General features: G+C 39.9%; 1 protein-coding gene and 2 long non-coding RNA genes across 4 annotated transcripts in view; 2 read left to right on the top strand and 1 right to left on the bottom strand.

The window, feature by feature from the left end:
- LOC146513692 (uncharacterized) overlaps positions 1–18,124 on the bottom strand; it is a 296,792-nt gene extending 278,668 nt beyond the window's left edge. The window contains exon 1 of the long non-coding RNA XR_014875359.1: positions 16,438–18,124. This is a non-coding gene — a long non-coding RNA (uncharacterized LOC146513692). The remainder of the gene's footprint in view (positions 1–16,437) is intronic.
- The window catches only part of necab2 (N-terminal EF-hand calcium binding protein 2), a 144,464-nt gene extending 123,423 nt beyond the window's left edge, over positions 1–21,041 (top strand). For both annotated transcript variants that reach the window (XM_085168465.1, XM_085168464.1), the window contains 4 exons: positions 7,452–7,564; positions 12,756–12,833; positions 13,573–13,664; positions 15,612–21,041. In XM_085168465.1, the coding sequence (XP_085024591.1) occupies positions 7,452–7,564; positions 12,756–12,833; positions 13,573–13,664; positions 15,612–15,640 (312 nt within the window). In that variant the 3' untranslated portion in view covers positions 15,641–21,041. The remainder of the gene's footprint in view (positions 1–7,451; positions 7,565–12,755; positions 12,834–13,572; positions 13,665–15,611) is intronic.
- On the top strand, positions 7,571–12,266 carry LOC146513693 (uncharacterized). The gene is made up of 2 exons (XR_014875358.1): positions 7,571–8,344; positions 8,401–12,266. It is a non-coding gene; the product is annotated as an uncharacterized LOC146513693 (long non-coding RNA).
- Positions 21,042–21,821: the final 780 nt, after the last annotated feature.

The following is a 21,821-nucleotide window of genomic DNA, read 5'->3' as shown; positions in this document are numbered from 1 at the left end:
CACCACCCCAGCATCCATTTATAAACTTCAGAAAGATGTTCACCCATCAGTCCCCAATTTTAGAGCATCTTTAGAGGGAATGACCATTTTGCAACATAAACTCTAAGTATATTATCCTATGGTCAATACGTCAGCCACAAATGTGAGTTGTCTGATTGAGCTGCAATATGTTCAGCTGTTGCAGAAGATACATTTCGTTCTCTAAATCCTGTCATGCAGGCAAGGAAAAAGCACCACGAGACGCTTTTCAGAAATCACACTCTCAGTTTATCTGGATTTTAAAATGTGCATATAACAAGAAACTCATGTAAATGATAATATAAAGTGTTACTATTGGACCATTTAAATGCTCTGACTTGCTGGACTAGTTGTAAGCAAAGACACAGAGATGACCCAGTTTTCTATGGAATTGGAGTTTGGTTCTGGATTGTCTCTCTTAGACATTCTCATTGTCAAGTCCCTCATATGAAGAAGTTTTTCTGGTACACAGCTCTGTGAAGACATGGAAGCACTAAAACATAAAGGAAGGGCCCAAATATAGACACAGACAGCTCCATCTGCACAAACTCTGGTCTTAAAGTGTTTCCAAGTTTTCACTGTTTGCACTGTGGGAAAAGAATGAATTGGTGTGTTTGACAAATTTGGACTGGGGAAGCATTTCTGAATTTTCAAACCATTTTAAAAGTGGTTTGGTTTGAATCTTCTCATTTTTAATGCCCCATCCCCATGCCCGAAAGGTCCTTGCTTCCCAGCTGTGCCTAAAATTCTGGAAACATTTCTGATACGGAGCTGTTGTTGTCTGACATTTAACCACGAGCACTCAATGGGCTTTTGAGTCGATGCAGTGCTGGAGACAGGAACAGGAAAATACAGAAATCAATAACATTTTTACAAGCCTGTGAACTAGGCTCCACATGTCTTTATGACACTGTGGTAGTCAGCCACTTGTCCAATCAAGCAGACTCATAGAGTAAAGAGTGTCCTGTAAGCACACACACACACACACAGACACTGCAAGGATTGGATTTCACTGTCTATAGTTTCATTTTACTGTAGATGATTTTGCTGATGCGACATATTTACACACATTCACGTGCATTTTCATGACAACTACAGATCCATCTGAGAAAGACTGGGAGGTACAGCCTCTAAAGCTCTAGACAGTTACAAATAGTTACAATTAATTTCAAATGGTTTGTCATTTCCAACATGTGCATGTTCCCAGGGAAGGGCTTTCTGTCAGTCAGGCTCCTGTAAACAATCGAACACGCTAAGTAGTCATGAACGCTCAGTATATCAATAATTATGACAGTAGTAGTGATGGATATTTCCACTTTCTGTAAGCTGTACAGACTCAAAACACAGAAGATTTATGATTGGAGCAGACTGACGCTATTAGCAACATTGTCCTTAGGTTTGCTTTATCAATCTAAAGATAAAAGCTCATAATCATGAAGCCAAAAAAGAAAGAAAATCAATGTAAAATATGTCATGTACCACATAAAGCATATATTGTTTTGTGAATTTTCAAAATAAAATTGATTACGTCTAATTTGATGTGTGGATGATTAACCTAATTCCATTATATCCAGTTTGGAGAAATGAGAAGGCATTATTAGGATTATAAGGATTATTCGGGTTTTTCTTAGATTATTACTGTATAATCACTTTGCAGTCTTTTTTTTAAACCTATATCTTGTTTTTCAGCAAACTGGTCTGAGTCTTAGGTTCACCTGCGCTCTTACTGACATGGATACAGCTTTGATGCTGACCGTTACTACAGAGGTTAGCGCGACAGAGAAAACAGAGCTGCAGAGTTAGGGTCTCCTGATTTATCACCTCTGCAGGGCCACAGAGTCAGCAGGGAGCAGATGTAATCATAGTGATTCGGTCAGGGAAGCTGGATGGTTAATGGAGTGGTAGTGATTAGATTAACAGAAGCTGCTGGGCAATGTAGTGTTTCTAATTGAGTTGGTAGGACGTCTGTGCGTGTTTGTGTGTGTGTTGATGTTTTTAGCCGGGCTGTAGTAGGCTTTATAATTCTGTCAAGTTTTATCACTGCTGTGGGTTCTCAATCCGGCGTGCCCATGCAATCATTGCCTTGTAAATCACGTAAGTACAACACGTCTTTACTGAGCAACATCCAGGTTTTCATTCATGCACCTCAGTGTTGCAGCACTGACACTGCCTCTTGATTGCAATTTAAGCTAATTGCAGAAGATAAACTGTGTTGTAAAGTGATAACATGCCAGTAAAACAATCAGCAGATGCACACTAACGCACAAATGCAGATGAGATGAATGAAATGAGAGCCTCCACTAGTACAAGCTGCAAGAGATGTGGCTAATATCTGCTAAATGGAGAGCTCTCTTATTAAGATGTTTGGATAGCAAGCTATTTCCAGTTGCCAATCAGTTGCTCGATCTGATATTTAATATCCTGTTAACAGCAACAACACGTCCATAAAACAATTAGGATGTCTTGTTTAGGGATGGGTACCGGTATCCGGTGCCATGATGGTACCGGTTCTGACATAAACGGTAGTAACCAGACCGAAAAGCAGCGCACATTTCGGTGCTTTTTTTCCTGAGCTGTGATACACTTTCTTCTTCCTTACATTTGTATTGGCGGTTGGCAAACAACTGAAAGGTGCATTACCGCCACCAACTGGTATGGAATGATACACTTTAGATTCTAGCCAATCATTTTAAGTTTCCGAGAATAGTAGGCGGGTCCAGGTACGTACGTTCTTTTAGAGCAGAGCTACAGATTAAAAATGTCCAAGGCGAAGCGGTCAAAAGTCTGGCTGTACTTCACAGCAAAAGATGCAAACTCAGCAGCTGCAACAAGTGCTTTAAGCTGATACTGTGATACTGTCAAAGGAGGTAACACCTCAAATCTGATGAAACACCTGGCGACGCATAGTGTTTTTTTTTAAAGCCGAGAAATGCGCCGTATTTGATAGCTTGCTGCGAGACCTCACACCGAGCACATCTACTGCGGGTGTGGTGCCTGTTATCGGACCCGGAATTAGCAACATCCCCCAAAAACCCGAAGAGGAGAGTCCTGGCCCCTAGCCCTGCCAGTGTAGCAGAAATGATGACGGATGATGATGCAGCAGCAGCCGTTCTTCTCTGCGTGAGTAGCTTAATGTTGTTCGTGTGTAATTTACGTTGAGTAGGCTAACCACGTTATTACATTAATGCATGTAAGGTGAACAGCAAACACCATCATAGCTACATGCAGCTGTCTTCTTGTTTGATGGCAGATACTCCCTTCACCCTGGCCAAAAAGGCTAAAATGACCAAAGAAAAAGTGGAAAACAGTTAAACATGAGAGATTTTTGGACAACGTTTGTGTTTTTTTCCATTGTTTAAGCACTGCTTCCAGCCAAGAATGATACCATATATGCCCCATAGCTGCAGAAAAGGCTAACATTGTTATCTTTTTACAAAAAAACAGCTAAACATGAGAAGTTTTTGGACCACTTTTGTGTTTTCCATTCTTTAAGCACCGGTTTGAGCACCGTTTAAGCACCGGCACCGTTTCAAAAGTACCGGTTTGGCACCGGTATCGGATAAAACCTAAACGATACCCATCCCTAGTCTTGTTTCAGGGTAAAGGGCTGAAAGCCTTCTGAAATATTGTAGAATGGGATCACATCTGTATTCTCAAGCACCCAGAATGAGGACAATAGAAAAGGAGCACAGACAGAAGGACTAGATTGCATGCTTGATAAAAGAACTGCAGGTGTTCTGCTGTTTGCTGGAAGAAAAAGGTTAGGTGAGGTAAAAGTGGTCTAAGCATAAAAATAAAATAGTCCTAAGGTAGAAGAGAATGATGTCACCTGCATCTTGAATCTATTTCTGTTTTGTGTGTTGGAAGAGATGTCAAAGTGTTTAACTTGGTTCTTCATGTGGAGTCCCATAAGGCTCAGTGTTATGCTGACATTACTGAGCTTTCCTAAAATTCTAGCTTTTGTAAATAAATACATTTAAGTTGGCATTGTACACTTTTATTGCTTTCTTGATCTAAATGAAGAAAAGCAGCATACCGTGACTTTAAACTAAAATGAAAACAAAAATGCCAAACTTTCTAAAAGTAATAGTTAACAGTTAAAAATGTGTTTAAAACGTGGTTTTCTGTAGCAGGCTGACAATGAGATCTGATTCTGTGTCATCACGTGGGCAGACATAACTGCAGAAACAGCTGATGGGATGTCATTTTTGCACAAAAATTGTGTGAAAATTGGGGCGACCGTGGCGTATCTGTAACCGGAAGGTTGCCGGTTCGATCCCTGGGCTCTCTGTCCTGGTCATTGTGTCCTTGGGCAAGACACTTTACCCTACCGCCTACTGGTGATGGCCAGAGGGGCCGATGGCGCGATATGGCAGCCTCGCTTCTGTCAGTCTGCCCCAGGGCATCTGTGGCTACAACCGTAGCTTGCCTCCACCAGTGTGTGAATGCGAGAGTGAATGAATAGTGGCATTGTAAAGCGCTTTGGGTGCCTTGAAAAGCGCTATATAAATCCAATCCATTATTATTATTATTATATGTTTTGCCTGTTACATGTTTGCCATGTCAAACCTGTTTCTTCTCTGTTGCATCAAATTGGGCAGATTTGATTTCATACAGAATTCAGTGTTTTTATTTTATTGATCACTTAACCCCTCTGAAGGTTGGCTCCATTATACATTTCAGCTCTTTCGTCAGTCTTGTATTAGACTTCTCAGATCTGACATCTAAACCCTGTTAAAAGGCTTCCTTTTCAAGCTCAAGGTTTAACTGTCTCTTGTCTCTCATTTGTCAATGCCACATTTTAATTTTCATTAGCTCTGTTTATTGATTCCTTAAAGGTTTTGGCCTATTTTATAGCACTGTTGTTTCTGGATACTTTTGAAGTGTTAACCTTATTTTCTTTAATTGTATTATTTCCATGTAATAACTTGAAATGTGCACATTCAACTCAAGATTAATCTAATTAAAGATTTATAACAGGAAATAAATCCTGGTGCAGTTTATTATTGGACTTTTCCTTACTCTTCAAATATTACATAATTGTTATACCTTAAATAATATTGAAATAAGATCATCAGTGTGTTAGTGAGAGATGTAGAGGTGTGACAGATGATGCGCGAGGGGGGCGCAAGTGTGTGCATTTGCATATATAGGAGCATGTGAAGGCATATTGTGTCAGTGAGACACTTCTGGAATTATCTAGGTCAGAGTGGATTAATTTTTAATTTTACTGTAGTGAGCTACAGTAATGCTGGCATATTAAAAAGCTGAAGACATCTGCAGCTAATCTCATCTGATTAAAACAATAGAAGACACAGTTCTTTGGTTCTTGTTAGAAATGGGATTCATACCAATAACAGCTAATAATCATTCAGCCTCTAATTGTTCATCATTTCCCAAAGTCCCCAGGAAGTCCCCCATCACAAAATTTCCATAGGCTGTGTGAAATTATGAACGTCTGTGCTTTTAGCCGCAGGAGACGGGGACTTTAGAAAGGCACTGCATCATTCCCTCACATTTCAATTTAGTATCAGAGAAATTGCTCGTAGCTCTAGTAAATGGATAATAATTTAACAAGTGATGAATAAAAAATTAGATGTGTCTTATAAATCTCCTGGTAACTACAGCTGCTATCCTAATCACATGAAATTAGCTTTGTCTAAAACTAGCATCTATAGCATGGTCACAAATATCTATGTCAAGAAAATGCCTGTTAACTAACTACCACGTAGCCCGCTGACGTGTTGGTGCAGACAAAGAAAAATCTCAAAAACTGTGTATAAAGGATGATTCTCATCACTGTGACATCATCCATTGATTTCTGCTCATTTTAATATCTGAGTGTTAGCATTCTGACTGCAGCTATGTTGTTTTTTCTTTAGTGTTTTTTTAGCAGACGCGAGGCCTTTCACAGCTACATCTGTCCCAGCCCCACACATAATTTAACAACTTTGCTTCCCTTATGAAAGATGAAATGAAAAAAACACATTTTTTGAGAGAGAGCCAGGCTATAAACATGATAATTTAAAAGCTGAAGTTGGGCATTTTTACATCTCACTCTACAGAGATTAACCTACTTTTGATGCTAGCCTACAGAGGCTACTAAGTAGCGTGCTAATGCGCCTTTCACATCTTTTAGTGTTAGCATAATTGTTTGTTTTCCACAGCATTCAGATATTAAAGTTTCTCATGTCCTGCCGTGCACATTGCTCGAGAGATGTTAGCCACAATGGTCCTAATACATCCGCTGTTACTGGCTCTCACTGGGTGAAATTAGTTCCAAAGAAAGGGCTGCAATACGAATCTTGTAGTGATTGCTTTATTTGCTAGCAGATTGCCACAGTTGCCTGTAGTTTTTTTTTTACAACATTGCTTCAGTTCATTGAGGTTTGCAGGTAGAGCTGGGACGACGTGTCAACGTAATCGATTACGTCGACACGTAAAAAAAAATGTGCATCAATGCGTCGTCACTTTCAAAACAGACATGGCCCAGCGAGTAGCGGCAGTTGACTTAAATCACTGCACCCGAATACCCAGTTCTACAGTATGGGGATATTTTAACAGAAAAGGAAGTGATTCAGTCGTTTGCCGGCTTTGTAAGGTGGAAATGGCCTATCATAAAAGCACAACGGCTATGCACCAGGACCTCAAACGCATCCAGGAGCAGCTTCTGCAACAGACAACCCGTCTATACAAGTCAAATAATGGGGAAATAATCGATAATTGAATCAAATCAAAATAGAATCGGACTGAAAAATTAATCATTAGATTCATCGATGCATCGAAAAATCAATCGCTAGATTCATCGATTAGGAAAATAATTGTTTTGCCCAGCCCTATTTGCAGCCTCTCTCAAGGTCCCACTGAGGCATTTCAATCAGGTTCAGATCAGGACTTTGACTGGGATATTGCAGCATCTTGATTATTTTCTTTTTCAGCCATTCTATTGTAACGTTGCTGCTATGCTTGGTGTTATTGCCCTCTTGCACGGCCCAGTTTTGGCCAAGCTTTAGTTGGCCGACAGACAGCCTCACATTTGACTCTAGGATTCTGTGGTATACAGGAGTTCATGGTCGACTCAGTGACTGCAATCCAAACCATCACCGATCCACCACTGTGCTAACAGTTGGCATGAAATGTTTGTACTGAGATGCTGTGTTTGTGTTTTGCCAAATTTGGCGCTGTTCTTTAGGCCACACCTCTCCACTTTAGTCTTGTCTGTCCAAAAAACATTGTTCCAGAAGTCTTGTGGTTTGTTCAGATGCAACTCTGTAAGCCTAAGCTGTGCTTCCATGTTCTTTTTAAAGAGACAGTACAAATATTAATACAGCTTCACTATAAAGAAATAGACAGACAACAAACAGAACAGTAAGCTGTTAAATTAAAACTTGAGTACAAAACTGACACTGCCGTCTCTGTTGCTCTTCCATCAGTCTTTGCTGCTGATTCGTCAGGAGATGGTGGTTTCCCAGAAGCAGCTTGGTGAGTTCTGTGAGGCTCTGAAGCAGTACCTGAAGAACGTCTCCGCTCAGAGAGACTGCTTTCAGTAAGTTTCACTTATATTTTTACCAGTGTTGTGCTGCGGAGAGGAGCACTGTAACGAGTATGATTTTAAATATTTAATGCGTTCCATTTTCAGTGTCAGGACCTCACTGTTTTTCACACTTTTTTAAGTGCTCCCTCAAATATTCTCTCCTTTGATCTTTGATTGTATCTCTGGTTCTGAATATTCTAGACACCAGAGGTTCAGCTCTCACAGGGTGCCTTTATGAAATCATTGCTATGAACTCCCAGGTGTTCATAGTAATACTGTGCTGCACAGCTTATGTGTACCCAGTTTATAATATTGTACCTGTATAAAGTCTGATATACCCGTGCTGCAACTAATACAGACCTGCCGTCCATATCTCTTTGAACCTTGGGGTGCTGTGAAATGGACTGTAATATCCACTGCGATTTTTCCAATCCCAGCTCAATATACAGTATGCATAGTTTATAGCGGTGTTCTGCATATGTCCTTGGCAAGGCTTAAAGGTTCTGACTGTGGTGCATTACATTTTCTGCTACCAGTTACTGCAGTCTGCACTGAAAGGGGCTGCAGCATGGATGAAGGAGGTGTTAATCTTAACAGCTAAATGTAGCAGAGAATCCTTATTGTTAGCAGCAATAATACTGGGAGTCATTCAAGACTAATATCATAATTAATTTCCCAACTTAAACTGAGAGAGTTGAGAGAGTGCAAAGCTGGTTGATAATCATCTTCTTTTTCTCAGTAGGAGTGATCCCCTCACAGATATTCAACACTGCCATTTGCTCCATATATAAAGTCAAGGATCATAGCAGCTTTAAGAGCTGCTCAGCTGATTGTAGCGCAGGAGCAAGTGGAACCGATGAGAAGGATCGATAGGCAAGCAGACTAACAATTCCAAAGAATTGTTACTGGGAACCAGTTCTCTACAAGAACCATTCCTACATCTAACCAAAGTGCTGTTTATAACTGCAGTTGTTTAATGTACTTCCAACTTATCACCAGATGTTTTGCACCAGGATCAGACATAAAGAAGATGTTAAATGCACCTCTAAAACCCAAACTGCTGTTTGATCAGGTTCCTGTCACATCTACATATCATACACCAGACTAATTCCAGACAAGTTCTTGAACTATAGGGAATGAATATTAAACTAAAAAGATATGTCAATTTGACTTGTGTAATATGCCTTCAAAAATCAGTCTGTTCACTCACTAATGTAGCTACAGACAAGGTTCTTTGGTCTTTTAAGGGCTTTGACATTCATAATAAACAGCATTTTGAAGTTTGACTAGCGGTTTGGCAGTTTGATGCTGTTGGTTTTATTTTCTGCAGCCTGCCTTTGCCGACTGGGGAGGGTAACCCTGACCGAGTTTGAGCAAGAAAGAAAAAAAAATCTGCAAAACACACAAACAGACTGCTGAAGGTTTCTGTGCTGAAAAAAGATAAACATAGTAAAAAAAAAATGTGATGCATAATAGTCAAAGGAATTGTGTAAAAGCACCTAAAGATGGATATGTCAAATCTTGTCCTTGTGCCTTGTTGCTCTGAACATCGTAGCATTCTTTTGTTGTATTCTAAGAATTAGTTATGCTATTAACCCATCATGTCCTTCAAAGTCTGTAGGAGCTTTAACAACCTGACAGAACAAACCTTACTTAAGTCACACCTTCTTCATGAAGGACAAGTCCTAATTGCAATCAATAAAAAGCACACATGGGTAAAAGGAAAAACAGGTGCAGCAGTAAGGTAGGTCTGATGTCATTGCCAAATTGCATTTTGTGGTATATTTTTTATTTTATAATAAATGTGGTAGCAGCACAGTAATTGTAGGTATCTTAATATAAATAATGCAGCAAGGTTTTCAGATGGAAGCTTGCACATTATCTGTGCAAAGACTTCTGTCTTTTTCTGTCTCTGGTGCGCCACTGAATGCTTTTTTTCCTCCTTTGTCAGTTTTTAATTTCATCTTTGCCTAACTGTAATATATAAACTTTATTTAGTCTCCGCTGTCCCTGCTCATTATAATTTGATGTTTGTTTGTGATTAGAAGCACAAATTCTATTAAATCCTCCAGCAGAGCTTAAATCCTCCAATTCAAGTTATTTCTTCTGACACCCTAAAAAGATTTAACAGGCAGCAGCTCCTGTCCCTCAGTGCCCTCTACAGGTTTAGAGCAGAACTGCAGACACACACACACACATAACAGTAATGTCTTTTCACACTGCTGGTAGTCTGCATGTACAGCCGGCAATAAAAGCAGGTTAGGTTACAGAAAATATTAGAAGAAGGGAGATGGTATTGTGATCATCTGAAAATTGTGCTTGAATGGGAAGAATATACAGAAGATTATTTATCAACTAGGGTTAGGGTTAGTGGTAAAGTCAGTGGAAACATGGCCGTGGTTATTTTGAAGCAAAAAAGAAAACATACTACCACTAATCAGAGTCATATGGAGTGTTCTCTTAAAATGATCACCTTATGAACAACTTGTACACTCTGTCTCTGAAAAACAGATGGGTAAAGGCTTGGGCCCTACGCAGGGGTTATCAGTAGAGATCAGAGTAACTGAGGCAGCTCAGATGGTGCAAAGACCATTGCTTAATGCCATGGAACGTGTCCAAAAGGTTTTGAAATAGATTCAAAAAGTTGCTCACTCTTTGGCACAAAATTCCAGATAAAGAACAAGAATCTTGGGAGCACCAGCTTTGATTAGATATGACTAGTAGGTCATTAGCAAAACTATAGAACTTGACTGCATGCTGAGGTGGCAGTTTAGCCATTTGATTTATGTTACAGCAGCTGAGTGAATGAACATGGTGCAATAAAAGTACTTTTAGAAGTACATTTTTTCCAAACACTTAAATTTACTTGAGTAAGGTTAGGGGTTGCCACTTCAGCATGCTGTCAAGTTCTATACTCGTGCAAATGACCTACTAATTTTATTCAGGTGTGTTGCAACAGGGACACATGGGCTGTATCCCAATTCAGGGTCTGCAGCCTTAAAGGCCGCATTTTAAGGCCGATTACGTCACCGCGACGCGACGAAGGCTGTCCCAATTCGAAGGCTGCTCGAAATGCGGCCCTCAAATGCGTCCTTCATTTCCCTGAATTTTAAGGACGTGGCAGTGTAGACTTCGTGGCCCAACATATCCCAGAATGCATAGCGCGGCGGTGGGTGTGGATAATTTTGCCGAAAAAAACGGCAGATGAGGGGCGCCGAAGAGTAAACTTTAAGTAAGTACTGAATATTATGTCACTTATTTATGTGCAAATGTTTAATAACGAAGAACATTAAAACATTACTGTTGGCCACATGTCGGCAAAGTTATGTGACATAAGTGACGTTTGTACAAACTGGTTTTACAGCCTTTACTTACTTACTACAGAGAATGATCAAAGCTCATGTAGAAACAAACAAACAAATGAACAAATGATTTTCTCCTTCATTTCTGTCAAACAAAGCTGTATGAAACATTTCTAGCTGTTAGTATCATGGTTGCTAGGCAACCTGGGCAGCGCAACGGAGGCTAGACCGTCCCATTTCACAAGCCTCGCACTTCCGGCCTTAGCGGTCTTTAAGTACGCGGCCCTTGAGGATCGTTGAGGCTGCATACTTTAAGGCTGCAGACCCTGAATTGGGATGCAGCCGTGGACACTTGCAGGACACCAGCCTTCGAGTTTGAGACCCCTGAGGTAAAGCATCTGATAAAAGTTGAAGTAATTTAAAGTCGGTCATGTATGATAACTACAAAAAAGAGAAGTAATTTTGTCTGCTGACATCACCCAAAATACTAGCTTATTTCTTTAAGTCATTGATGTAGCTCGGAATCAGAATTATAATCCGACTACTTTGAGCATATAGATTCTACTAAGCAGTATACTGACTTCTGTATCTGTCACGGTCCGGAGTCCGATCACTGTTTTTTGTTTTGATTAATACTAACTTGTGTTTGGTTTAATTCTGGTTATGCCTCTTGAGGTTTTCTAGTTCTTACGTTTTGGTTCCTGTTTTATTTTGATAGTCCTGCTCTGTGTTCATCTTCTGTTCCCCACCTCGTCTACCCAATTACTTCCAGCTGTTTCCCTGCTGTCTCCCATTCCCTGATTTATCCGATGTGTATTTTAGTCCTCTGTCGTCCCTGTTTTGTTGTCGAGCTGATCCTCGTAGCTGTGTGGTTTTCCTGTGCTCCATGTTCCCTTGTAACTCCTAGTTTCCTGTTCCCTAGTCTTAATTTCAGGTTTTCCAGTTTAGGTTTTGTTTTGTCGTCTTCTAGTGTTTTACAGCAAACTAAAGCTGCCTTTTTGAGTTCATCCCTGTGTGTACCGAGTCCTGCATTTGGTTCTTTCTCCTGCCTGCCACACAGCGAATCACAACAGCATCATCTTTTTAGTTTTTGCTAAGCTCTGAGCTCGCACTATGAAAATTGGAATCCTTGAAAGGTAAAATTAAAATCATGCCGGTCCTGAGACTAACCCCGAGCAGGCAGACGTGCAAGTGTAATTTCACGCAGAAACTGCAACGCACAGAGTGATCTGCTCAAACACGTCAACAGCTGCTTGATTTCAGAGCCAGAAAATTACCAAGAGGCGCAAGTGCATATAATGGACCAAAGAAAATTGCTGGCGAGTCTTTGAGTCATTTTCTGCTTTTGTTTCTAAACCTAATTCCGTTTGGGACGTTATATTGTTGGTTAAATGGGCAAATGTCAATGTTATGGACGTGTCAACATGTCCATAACATGTTCCACTTTTACCATTGAAGCCTTTAAATGTGGCGCTTGCTGTGAAAACTGAGTTACGCTGTTAGCCAAGTGTGACAAAGATCCCATGTGCACATTCACCCTCCTTTGGAATACATACGGAGGAGCCTGAGTTCATTACAGCAAAGTGTACCATCCAAAATGTCTCCATAACATCCCACATAATAACCTCTATGCATTGATGACACACTCATCAATGACACACTGATAGATGTTATTTGCTATTCTTGGTGTTAAGTGCAGTGACATCAATAAAGTCCAAGATGCAATTTTCTGAAATATAAACTGTTATCTCATGTCTGCTTTCTTGTCTCCTTTACAAATATATCCTTAATGTGCACTGCTTCACCGTTCTCCATCATGAATCCAACGTCTCTCACCCGTCACTTTCCATATCTCCTTCTGTCCACTTTCATCCTCTCATTCCCATTTTCCTCTGCTCCAGTGTGACTGCAGTGCGTCTGCCAGATGGTTTATCCTTTGTCGTCTATGAGTTCTGGGATGGCGAGGAGGAGTGGAAGAGGTGAGTTTTAATCATTTTTGGCTCCGATTTTATTCTTAATCCTGAGCTCTATCCGTCACACGTGCCAGTATAAAGAACTTTTCATTTTCCGAACCCGGGCTCCAACCATTGATCCAAAGCAACTGACAGAATGAAGCATCTGTAAACACGGAGAACAGCCTCAAAGTGATTCATTCCCCGTGCTGATCCACTTTGAAAGCATTAAAAGTCATTACTGAGCGCAGACATTCATATTGTTTAGGATATTGCCTTTGAGTCAGCACTCTTGGTCCCCTGAAAGTTTTTTGGAGCTGAGCACGCCGTTCCTTCTTATCCCTGTTCTAATTGATTGGTGATCACCCAATAAAAGGAGCTCTCACTTTTCTTCTATTACTGCCACGAGCCTGTTTGAAAAAAAATCCTCCAACATTTAATTAACATTGTTCAGTCATTCACGTGCTCCAGAGTTGCTGAATCACTCAAGTTGCTTCAAGTCATTGTGATTTAGTAATGGTTCTGGGCACAAGGAGAGGCTGCTAATGTAGTTGCCTGCTGATCCAAGTTTCTGCTCCACTGCTCACAGCATCTCCCCACCATTAATATTTCAAATCTTACAGTAAAGGCTAAGGGCCGTGCAAAGTGATTAGAGTCCATGTGTGCTTTTGAGAGGCTGTGTGAAAAGTCAAGACAGATGTGTGCATACAGAAATGCTGTGTGTCATTTAGTGTGTGCGCCGTCTCATGCCCTCCTCTGATTCCAGGCACCTCCAGTCGGCTCCCAACAAAGCCTTTCAGCATGTGAAGGTGGATACACTGTGCCAGCCGGAGGCTGTGTCCTCTGTAGCCGTGCCAGGTCAGTGGTAAAACAGTACAACTAGAGAATAAAACAAAAGCAGTGTGACACTGCAGCTGAAATGTCCTCCAAACCATTTGTGAATTGGGACCAATGTCCAGAACGATATCTGGATTTGCAATACTTTGTGATATTTTCTCGTGAACACAAAGAAGACAAGACAAAGTTTCCTTTTTCTCTGATTTTTACACATTTGAAGTAAAATTGCCAAGTTTTTCCTCTTTTGCAGTGATAAATAATCCTTTCAGATACTTACAAGCCTGCTTGTACAATATTACAGTTACATGTAAGAAAGGTCAATCTTTGTTGCCTGTAATGTTTGTTTGTCAATTTATTTCGATCATGTAAACAATAAACAGGTACATTTAGCAAAGAAAATAAGAGAGAAAAAATACTACACAAAATAAAGTTAATAGATTTCAATATTGCTTCTGTTCTGATTCAGTTACGTGTCGAAAGTGAGTGGGAAGAAGTACACACCTATTTAATCCCACCCCTTCGCCATAAGTTAGCAGTTAATATTTAGTCAGCTTCCTTACTGATATAATCTGTAATAGAAATAGCAAACAGATTTCTCATATAATATATACTATATAATATCACATCATGAAATGTTTCATGAAATTACACATTTTCCCTTTCTTTATAGTTCAAGAAGATCTTTATAACTCTTTTTGAATTGTTTTATGTTTGGACATTGCTTCAATTCCATATTCAAGTAGTTTTTTTCTTGTAGTATGTACCTTCCCTATTTTGAAGTTACAAAAACCTATGCAAACTGTGAACTCAGTATATGGACTGTGCACAGTCTGATGTGCCAGCCGACATTGGGCACACAGAAATATGCAGTTTTAGGAACCTCACATTCTTCCACTTGGTCTCAAAATAATTCTGCAGCATGATAATGACTCCAAACATAAAGGCAGAGACATTAAAGTACTAGAGCAGATGGTATGGCCCCCCACTGAGCTCTGACCTCAACAGTATAAAGTCAGTTTACATAAAGAGACAGAAAACACTGACACAGCCGGAATCTAAAGACTGCGGTGAGTTCAGGAACAACCTTCCTACCACAGAGAACGGAGAACAGTGGGAACATCAAAATATTTTTAAATACAAGATTAATAAATAAATTTAAATCTGCCATTATGATTATTGATGAATCCTCATTTTGTCTTGTATGTCTAGAACATCAGAAAAATATACTGATTTAAGTTCACAGAAGGTCATGTCATAGTCGAAGGTTATGTCTAAATACAGTTTAATGTAATTCATATACAGAATGTTATTTCTGCATGGTTTTTAGTTGTGGTGCATTAAAAAAATACCTTGCCAATTTTCATCGAACTAGTTACTCCTTTAAATTTTCATGAACATTTACATCAGATTCTTTCTGATCAACTTGGATCCAAAATCTGTTTCTGAGCAGTTGCTGACTTACCCTAGTAGTAGAATTATCAGTAGTACAGGTGATACTGAGATAACACAATATGTGCTAATATTACTATAAAGGTGTGATGCAATAGTGCACAGTTGCAGAGCAAAGTAGTGTTCAATATAATGCTGAGAAAGTGATTAGTTTGTCCAACAGCCCTGGATGTGTAATGTAAAATTTATAGGCATTATCTACAGAAACCTGGCTTTGGAATCTGCTTCATCCAAAACAACTGATGCTGGCAGGCATCCCTGCGCCAAGTCGCAGACTGTCAGTGACCCAGCTGATACTTGGCTGACTGCCTGTTTTATTGTCTAGTAATCACTTTTTTGTCCATTTCTCTTCTTGGCGCTCTTCTTTCCCGCACGCCTGTTCTGGTTTCTTCTCATTTCCATTCAATCCATTTTTTTGCTCACTCTCCACATTGTTTTTACACTCTGAGGCACGCGTTCTTTAAAAACTCCTTCCTTTCTAACCTTTTTCTCACTCGTCATCCCTCTTTCTATTTGCAGCCGTCTGGTGCAGCGTGAACAGGGACTGAGCATGAAGATATTCGACTACACGCCAAGACTCCTGACACTCCTCACTTCTTTAACTCCTTCCCCTCCAGCCCTAAAACCTTTTTTTCTCCTCTACGTTTCACCCACCCCAATCCCCACAACCCCCAAACTCCCTCAACTCTTTTTGTAAGTACATGTTTACATAGTGCAAATGAATGGTGTCAACTGCGGTGAAAAATTGAACAAACAGTGCATTTTACAACGTGAGATTACTAAAACATGTTTGCATCTCATCATGGTAGTTTGCTGGATTTCAAGATTGTGGATTACTTCATGTACATGTTTCTAATAGCTTTGAGCCACTGTAAGGTGGAGATTGTCATGTAGCAAGGACCCCGAAGGTTGAGTTTTCCATGTAGCAGCTTTTCAGTAGTCAGTTTGGGAATGCAGCTGATCACCACAGATAGCTCATCTGTGTAGCTGTCACTTTATAGTAGCTGCTTATTATATCTGTGAATATATCGCAGACTTTTGTTTATGTATTTATTTCATAACTGACCAAATTACCCTCGCATCAGCCATGACATTAAAATGAAGACTCGGAATACCTAGTTGACAGATTCGTTTGCGTTCTCAGGAAAACAGAGAAGTCTTTAGCTAGCTGTCCTCTCTTATTGGTGTTATTTACCCAAAGCCATCTAAATATGACATTTAGCCTAGAACTTTATTTGGGAAAGTGAACATTGGCTCTGGATAAACAAGTGATTTTAATATGAGAGAAGAATCACTGAAGGGTAGAATAATGCGGTTATTTTACTGTACAGTTCCAGCTGTTCACCAGTACATGAATAGGAAAGAAACAGATGTGCTATCATAGAGCAGTGGTTCCAGTAGTAACTTTAAATCCTCACATAACAATCAGTAGATGACCCCATAAGGCCACCTTTTAGAGTTAATAATCTTATAACGACCAAGTATATTTTACCTCCTCCATAATTTTCCAATTTTGTTGCCTTCGTTTGTTCTGTTCACTCTCTTAATCTCTTTTACATTCACTCTGTATACAATGGCTGTTCTGAGGGTAATGTCTCTGATGGTTTACTGGCTGTTACAGCAGCTAATCCCTGTGAAGAATGATGTCGTTTTAACCTGGCACCAGTAGAAGAAGGCCAGCTGAGGTCAATTCTTCTCAAGGATTTGCACGTGTAGATGCTAACACAAATTCCCACTGGTGTTTTTTGGTGTAGTTTTATTTTAACTAAACACTTTGGGGTTAAAGAGTCAAATCCCTGCGCTTTGACATCAGGGCCATTTAAGGGATCGTTTCTGACGCGACACGCCCGCTACCTTGAGAAAGCGACTGCTTAGAGAGACAGGCAGCACCTCACTGTTCTCCATGCAGATAAACTCGGTTTGATTTTTGCCTTCTGTTCATGCATTCCTCGTCTGAATTGGTGATGGGTTGCTTATATTAGCTGTGTAAGTCTAGTGGAGATTGTACATATGAAAATGTTGTTCTGTTATGATTAAATTTGCATTTACTGACATCTTTTAGTGCTATGGTACAAATCGTATCCTCAGTGAAAGTGGCAGTAGCTTCACAGGTGCTGCAGCTTCTCTAACCTGTTTGTTTGAATCCAAATAGCTACCATCCGAAACAGATATATGAAGAACACTGAATATAAAGCCTTAAACATCACCACATGGTTGAGCAGGTAAAGGGTTTTAAAAGACAACTTCTTTTTGATGCATTTTAAATTCCCTGTAAGCAGAGAATTTTCCCACTTTCGGTGTAGACATCAGATTGTGTTTCATTAATATATGACATTATTACCACGATGATAGGTCTATTCAGCTATTGAACATCACTGAAAGAATAACCTTGAATTTGAAATAAACCTTCACAACACTTAGCATACTGTAGCAGTTAGATGAACCACCTCAGCATTAATATCTCGAACACGTGATCACATGTATTGCCACTACTGAACCCACCTTAAAGTGCAAAAAAGGTCAATGAACAGGAGGATATTATGGAAAGTTACAGCTCTTACAAATTCCAGGACATCAGGGTCAAATGGAGGATGGACATATTCGACCTTTACATTAAAACCCAGATGAGCTTATTATTCGGACGTGACATCAACAATATTGTTCGGTAAAGTCTGAAAACCGGCTGAGTTCAGTCTTCACTTCACATCGGCCCACACACACACTGGAGAAAAGTGACATAAAATCAGTCTAGAAATGTTTTTGCTTTTTGCTACAGCTTCAGTGCTGGGCTAATACCATGTTCTTAGCAACAGATTTGACCCCATTCACCCCGGGATGAACACAGTATGAAGATCAGAATCCCGCATGCACCTCCTCGTTGCCACTGTAAGCCCTACACTGTCAAACAATCAGATTAAAAAAAAGCACAATGTAAAAATGAGTGAATATTGTGACTTAAGCATAGTAGAGTATATTAGAGGTCAATGAGTATGATGAGAGTATGTAGAGATATATTACTGTCTAACTGGGTAAAGACTTACAGCATTATTCTTTCAAAGGTGCCATCTTGCCATCCACCTCACTGTTGAGTCTATTCTCTCTTCACCTATGAAGACAGCGAGTCTGTCATCTGCTGGCACTGTGGTGGCAGTGAGCGGGGATCCAGCTACACTGACACTAATGTTGATTGTTACCTACTTTTAGAACTCCGGGCTGCGCTCAGCGGGGCATGACTGTGTGACACGTGGAAGCGTTGAACATTATTACATATATGGTAACAGAAATATGTATAATAATAGGCTTGTAGAACAGGCATGCAAAAGCAGTATTGCATTATCTGTGAAAATGTATTTACCAACCTGTGAGTGTCTCTTGTAAAGGTACCCTGTGGAAGTTTGGACCACTAACAGCATTAAAGAGCAGAGATTTCACAAATATAGCAATGAATGTGTTAAACAGTGTATGATTTGGGCTTTAAAGAGATCTGCTTTGTTTTATAAGGAAGAAAGCAGCGTAAGAGGGGCTATTGCTGTGCCACTTATCATCTAACTTGTTGTTTTGAAATGGTCCAACTAAAATGGAATTTGCAGGGCTTAAGAATAAATCTAGGTGCTAATCTGGACCTGATAAAGTTTCAAAACCAAGTCTTTCAGAGGAATTCAGCAATGCAATGACTTCTGCAATTATCTGACTTCTGAAATTAAAGTATCAAAACCTTAAGTGACTAAGTAGAGACTAAGTTGCAAAATACAAAAAGTACATTCACATGACTTAATGATCATGAGATGTGTCTGTCGCTTCTCCGTCATGCAAGTTAAGGTAGCCTTAAAAGCTTGAAAGGAAGGCCACTTAAACACTTAAAGTACCTTGAGGTGGTCAGGTTTGACTTGATCTGTTAATACAGCCTGTATAGTGTATGCAGTTACTACATTAACCCCACGAGGTGAAAGGTTACCCAATAACCACCTGCTTAATATTAAAACCACAATACTTTGTTGACAAGAAAACTCCACAGGGTACATTTAACCTCTCACCTGTTGGAACAAAAACCCCAACATATACATAGATATATCTCAAACTCCAATCCTATTTGCGTTCAAGAAGGAGCTACTGTATTCTCAATACAAACAAAGCCATATTGCATGGATTAGTGTTTACATGTAAGCGATTTACCATACTGATAGCCATAGATTTACAGTACTCAAGCCTGGCTGAGTGCAACCCACATGTTCTAATTAAGGGATCTCCCTTTGTGTACATTGTGCCCAGCTCGGCTGGGTTGTGTATATGAGATCGATAGTAAGTGAATGGTCAGAAACACCAGTACTGTTTCCTGTTGATACATTCCTGAATGTCCCTCAGACTGTGCAACCTGTTCTTTTTCTATCCTCCTACTTCTCAGTGCAACCCGTGCTTCGTCATACAATGAAAGAGTTATGCCACTGAAATGTACTGAAGCATGGCTGAGCAGAACGTTTCCTGGTAACATTGTGAAAAGATTAAACGGCAGAGGACCTACAACATGTTGAGATCAGGCCTTCTGTAGGCATGGATTAGTTTATGTAATTGTTGGGATACTGGTAAACAGGAAACATGTCACCTGGTTTACCTCAAGAAACGTAACATAGACACCGTAAACGTGACACCATAGACTATATATAAAAGATGGTCATAGCCACCATGATGTCACCAATCGGTTCTTGCCTGTGGCTCTATGATGCCAGCCAGACTCCTTTCCTTCCTCCTGCAAGTGCATGATGGGATGCAGGCCTGATTCACAGAATCGCTCAATTCAGTTAGTTCACCTTAAACACAATAGCTAGCCAGTGCCAGTCTTTTCACCCAAGGCAAACATTCAAAAAACTAAAGTCATGAGAGAATGACATTAACCACAATGTTGGTCTTCGGTTTTTAAGATGGGTTCTTATAAATGATATCCTGAAGGTCATCGACAAGTTTTAGGCATATGCAGTGCAGCATTTGTCTCCACCCTGCTCTGCAGATACATCAGACAGAATGTATTTCACGAACCTGGAGCTCCTCTATCGAGATCCTTTGTAAAACCAACTCAACCTGGCCCTAAAGGCCCAGAGTAGGGAGAGAAATACAATCTGCATGGGTGATCATGACCTACCCTACTATCACAAGTATTGCAAACCAAAGAAGCACTTTAAGCTCTACACAAACAACCTCCTTAGCCATTGCAATATATACCCCAACTACTCTGAACCACTAGCAACCTTTGCTATGGTGACTGAACAAACACCTTAAAAAGAACTTCCCAAGAACACCAGAGTGCAGCTGGCATGAACCCAATATTTGGCTTCCCTTGCAAGATAGAACCAAGTCTCATTATCTGAGATTTCTATATAAAGACTGCTCCCTTTGCCGTCACTCAAGACATGCAGGCTACATCCATCTTTTATTTAGAGTCTATCCAAGAGAACAAGCCAATCAGTAATTTGCCAAACTGACCGACATCATGGCCATAACTCTTCCTTTCTATGGCTGTGTTCTTTTCTATTCTTCAACTGAGTGCATGTCAACTGAATGTCCAGTAACTTCTTTGCTGTAGTATTAGGCAATGCTACTCAATGGGTTTTGTGCATTTCTTACCTTCTTTGTTTTCTAGTATTCCTATGAAAGAGACAGAGACTTAAATCTATTATATAAAATATATGACTAGAAAAATGGCATTCAAGAATGAACATAACTTTTATGGCAATGTTTAATTAAATATTAATTCTTAATGTATGTTTCAGTAAAAAAAAAATGCTTTCTCTTCTTAAGTGTAGAGACTTATTGCAGGGATGCAAGTATTATATTTGGTCTTTAAAGAATATCTTGTTGAAATTCTAGATGATGTAGAGTGATGCAATTCAATAAAACTATAAAACTGAAAACTGTGCTGTATGGCTTTGATATTAAATGCTGCTGGTTATTGGAAAATGTGCTTTTTCTTTTCCTTCCTGTGTAAATGTTGTGGCAGATGTGTGATTTGAACTTTCAGCCATAATATGGTAATGTTCAGTCTGCATGCACACTACAAAAAATAAATTATTATGGGTTTATCTGGTGTGAAACCTATAATGTGGTAAATGTTTCCCTAGCATGCGCTCCAGAATAGCTTTACTCAGAAATGCGTTGGACACAAAAACTTAACACTGTGTTATACATCAACCATACAGCACAAGCATAGCACTACATTAGCTAATCAGCAACAATGTCCATCAATGTCTACGTACAACTCTCAACTCAGTGCAAAGTGGTATTTATACACCATTTAATCACAAGTCATTATCTCTTTTTTTTCCACAGTGTGCCTGTTGTACTGTCTTCCTCCCATTACCCCCCCCCCCCCCCCCCCCACCCACTCAGTCACGGCCGTCCCTCCCTGATCCTGATCCTGCCGAAAGGTTTCTTCCTGTTAAAAGGGAATTTTTCCTTCCCACTGTTGCCAAGTGCTTGCTTAAAGGGGGTCGTCTGATTTTTTTTTGGGGGGGGGTTTCTCTCTATTATTGTAGGGGCTTTACCCTGCGGTATAAAGCTCCTTGATGTACTGCTGTTGTGATTTGGGACTATATAAATAAAATTAAATTGAACTGAATCCCAACAGGACACCAGACGCAAAACCTTGTAGAGCTATTCAGCAGTACTGTTGAGCAAGTTAATTATAAAGTTAAATATTCATGAGGCAAGCCATTAAATTAGTAAAATAAAACTACAGAC

Source organism: Neolamprologus multifasciatus, chromosome 7 (genome assembly GCF_963576455.1).
Source record: "Neolamprologus multifasciatus chromosome 7, fNeoMul1.2, whole genome shotgun sequence".
NCBI lineage: Eukaryota > Metazoa > Chordata > Actinopteri > Cichliformes > Cichlidae > Neolamprologus > Neolamprologus multifasciatus.
Note: the sequence above shows the minus strand (reverse complement) of the source record. Positions and strands in the feature narration are given on the sequence as shown.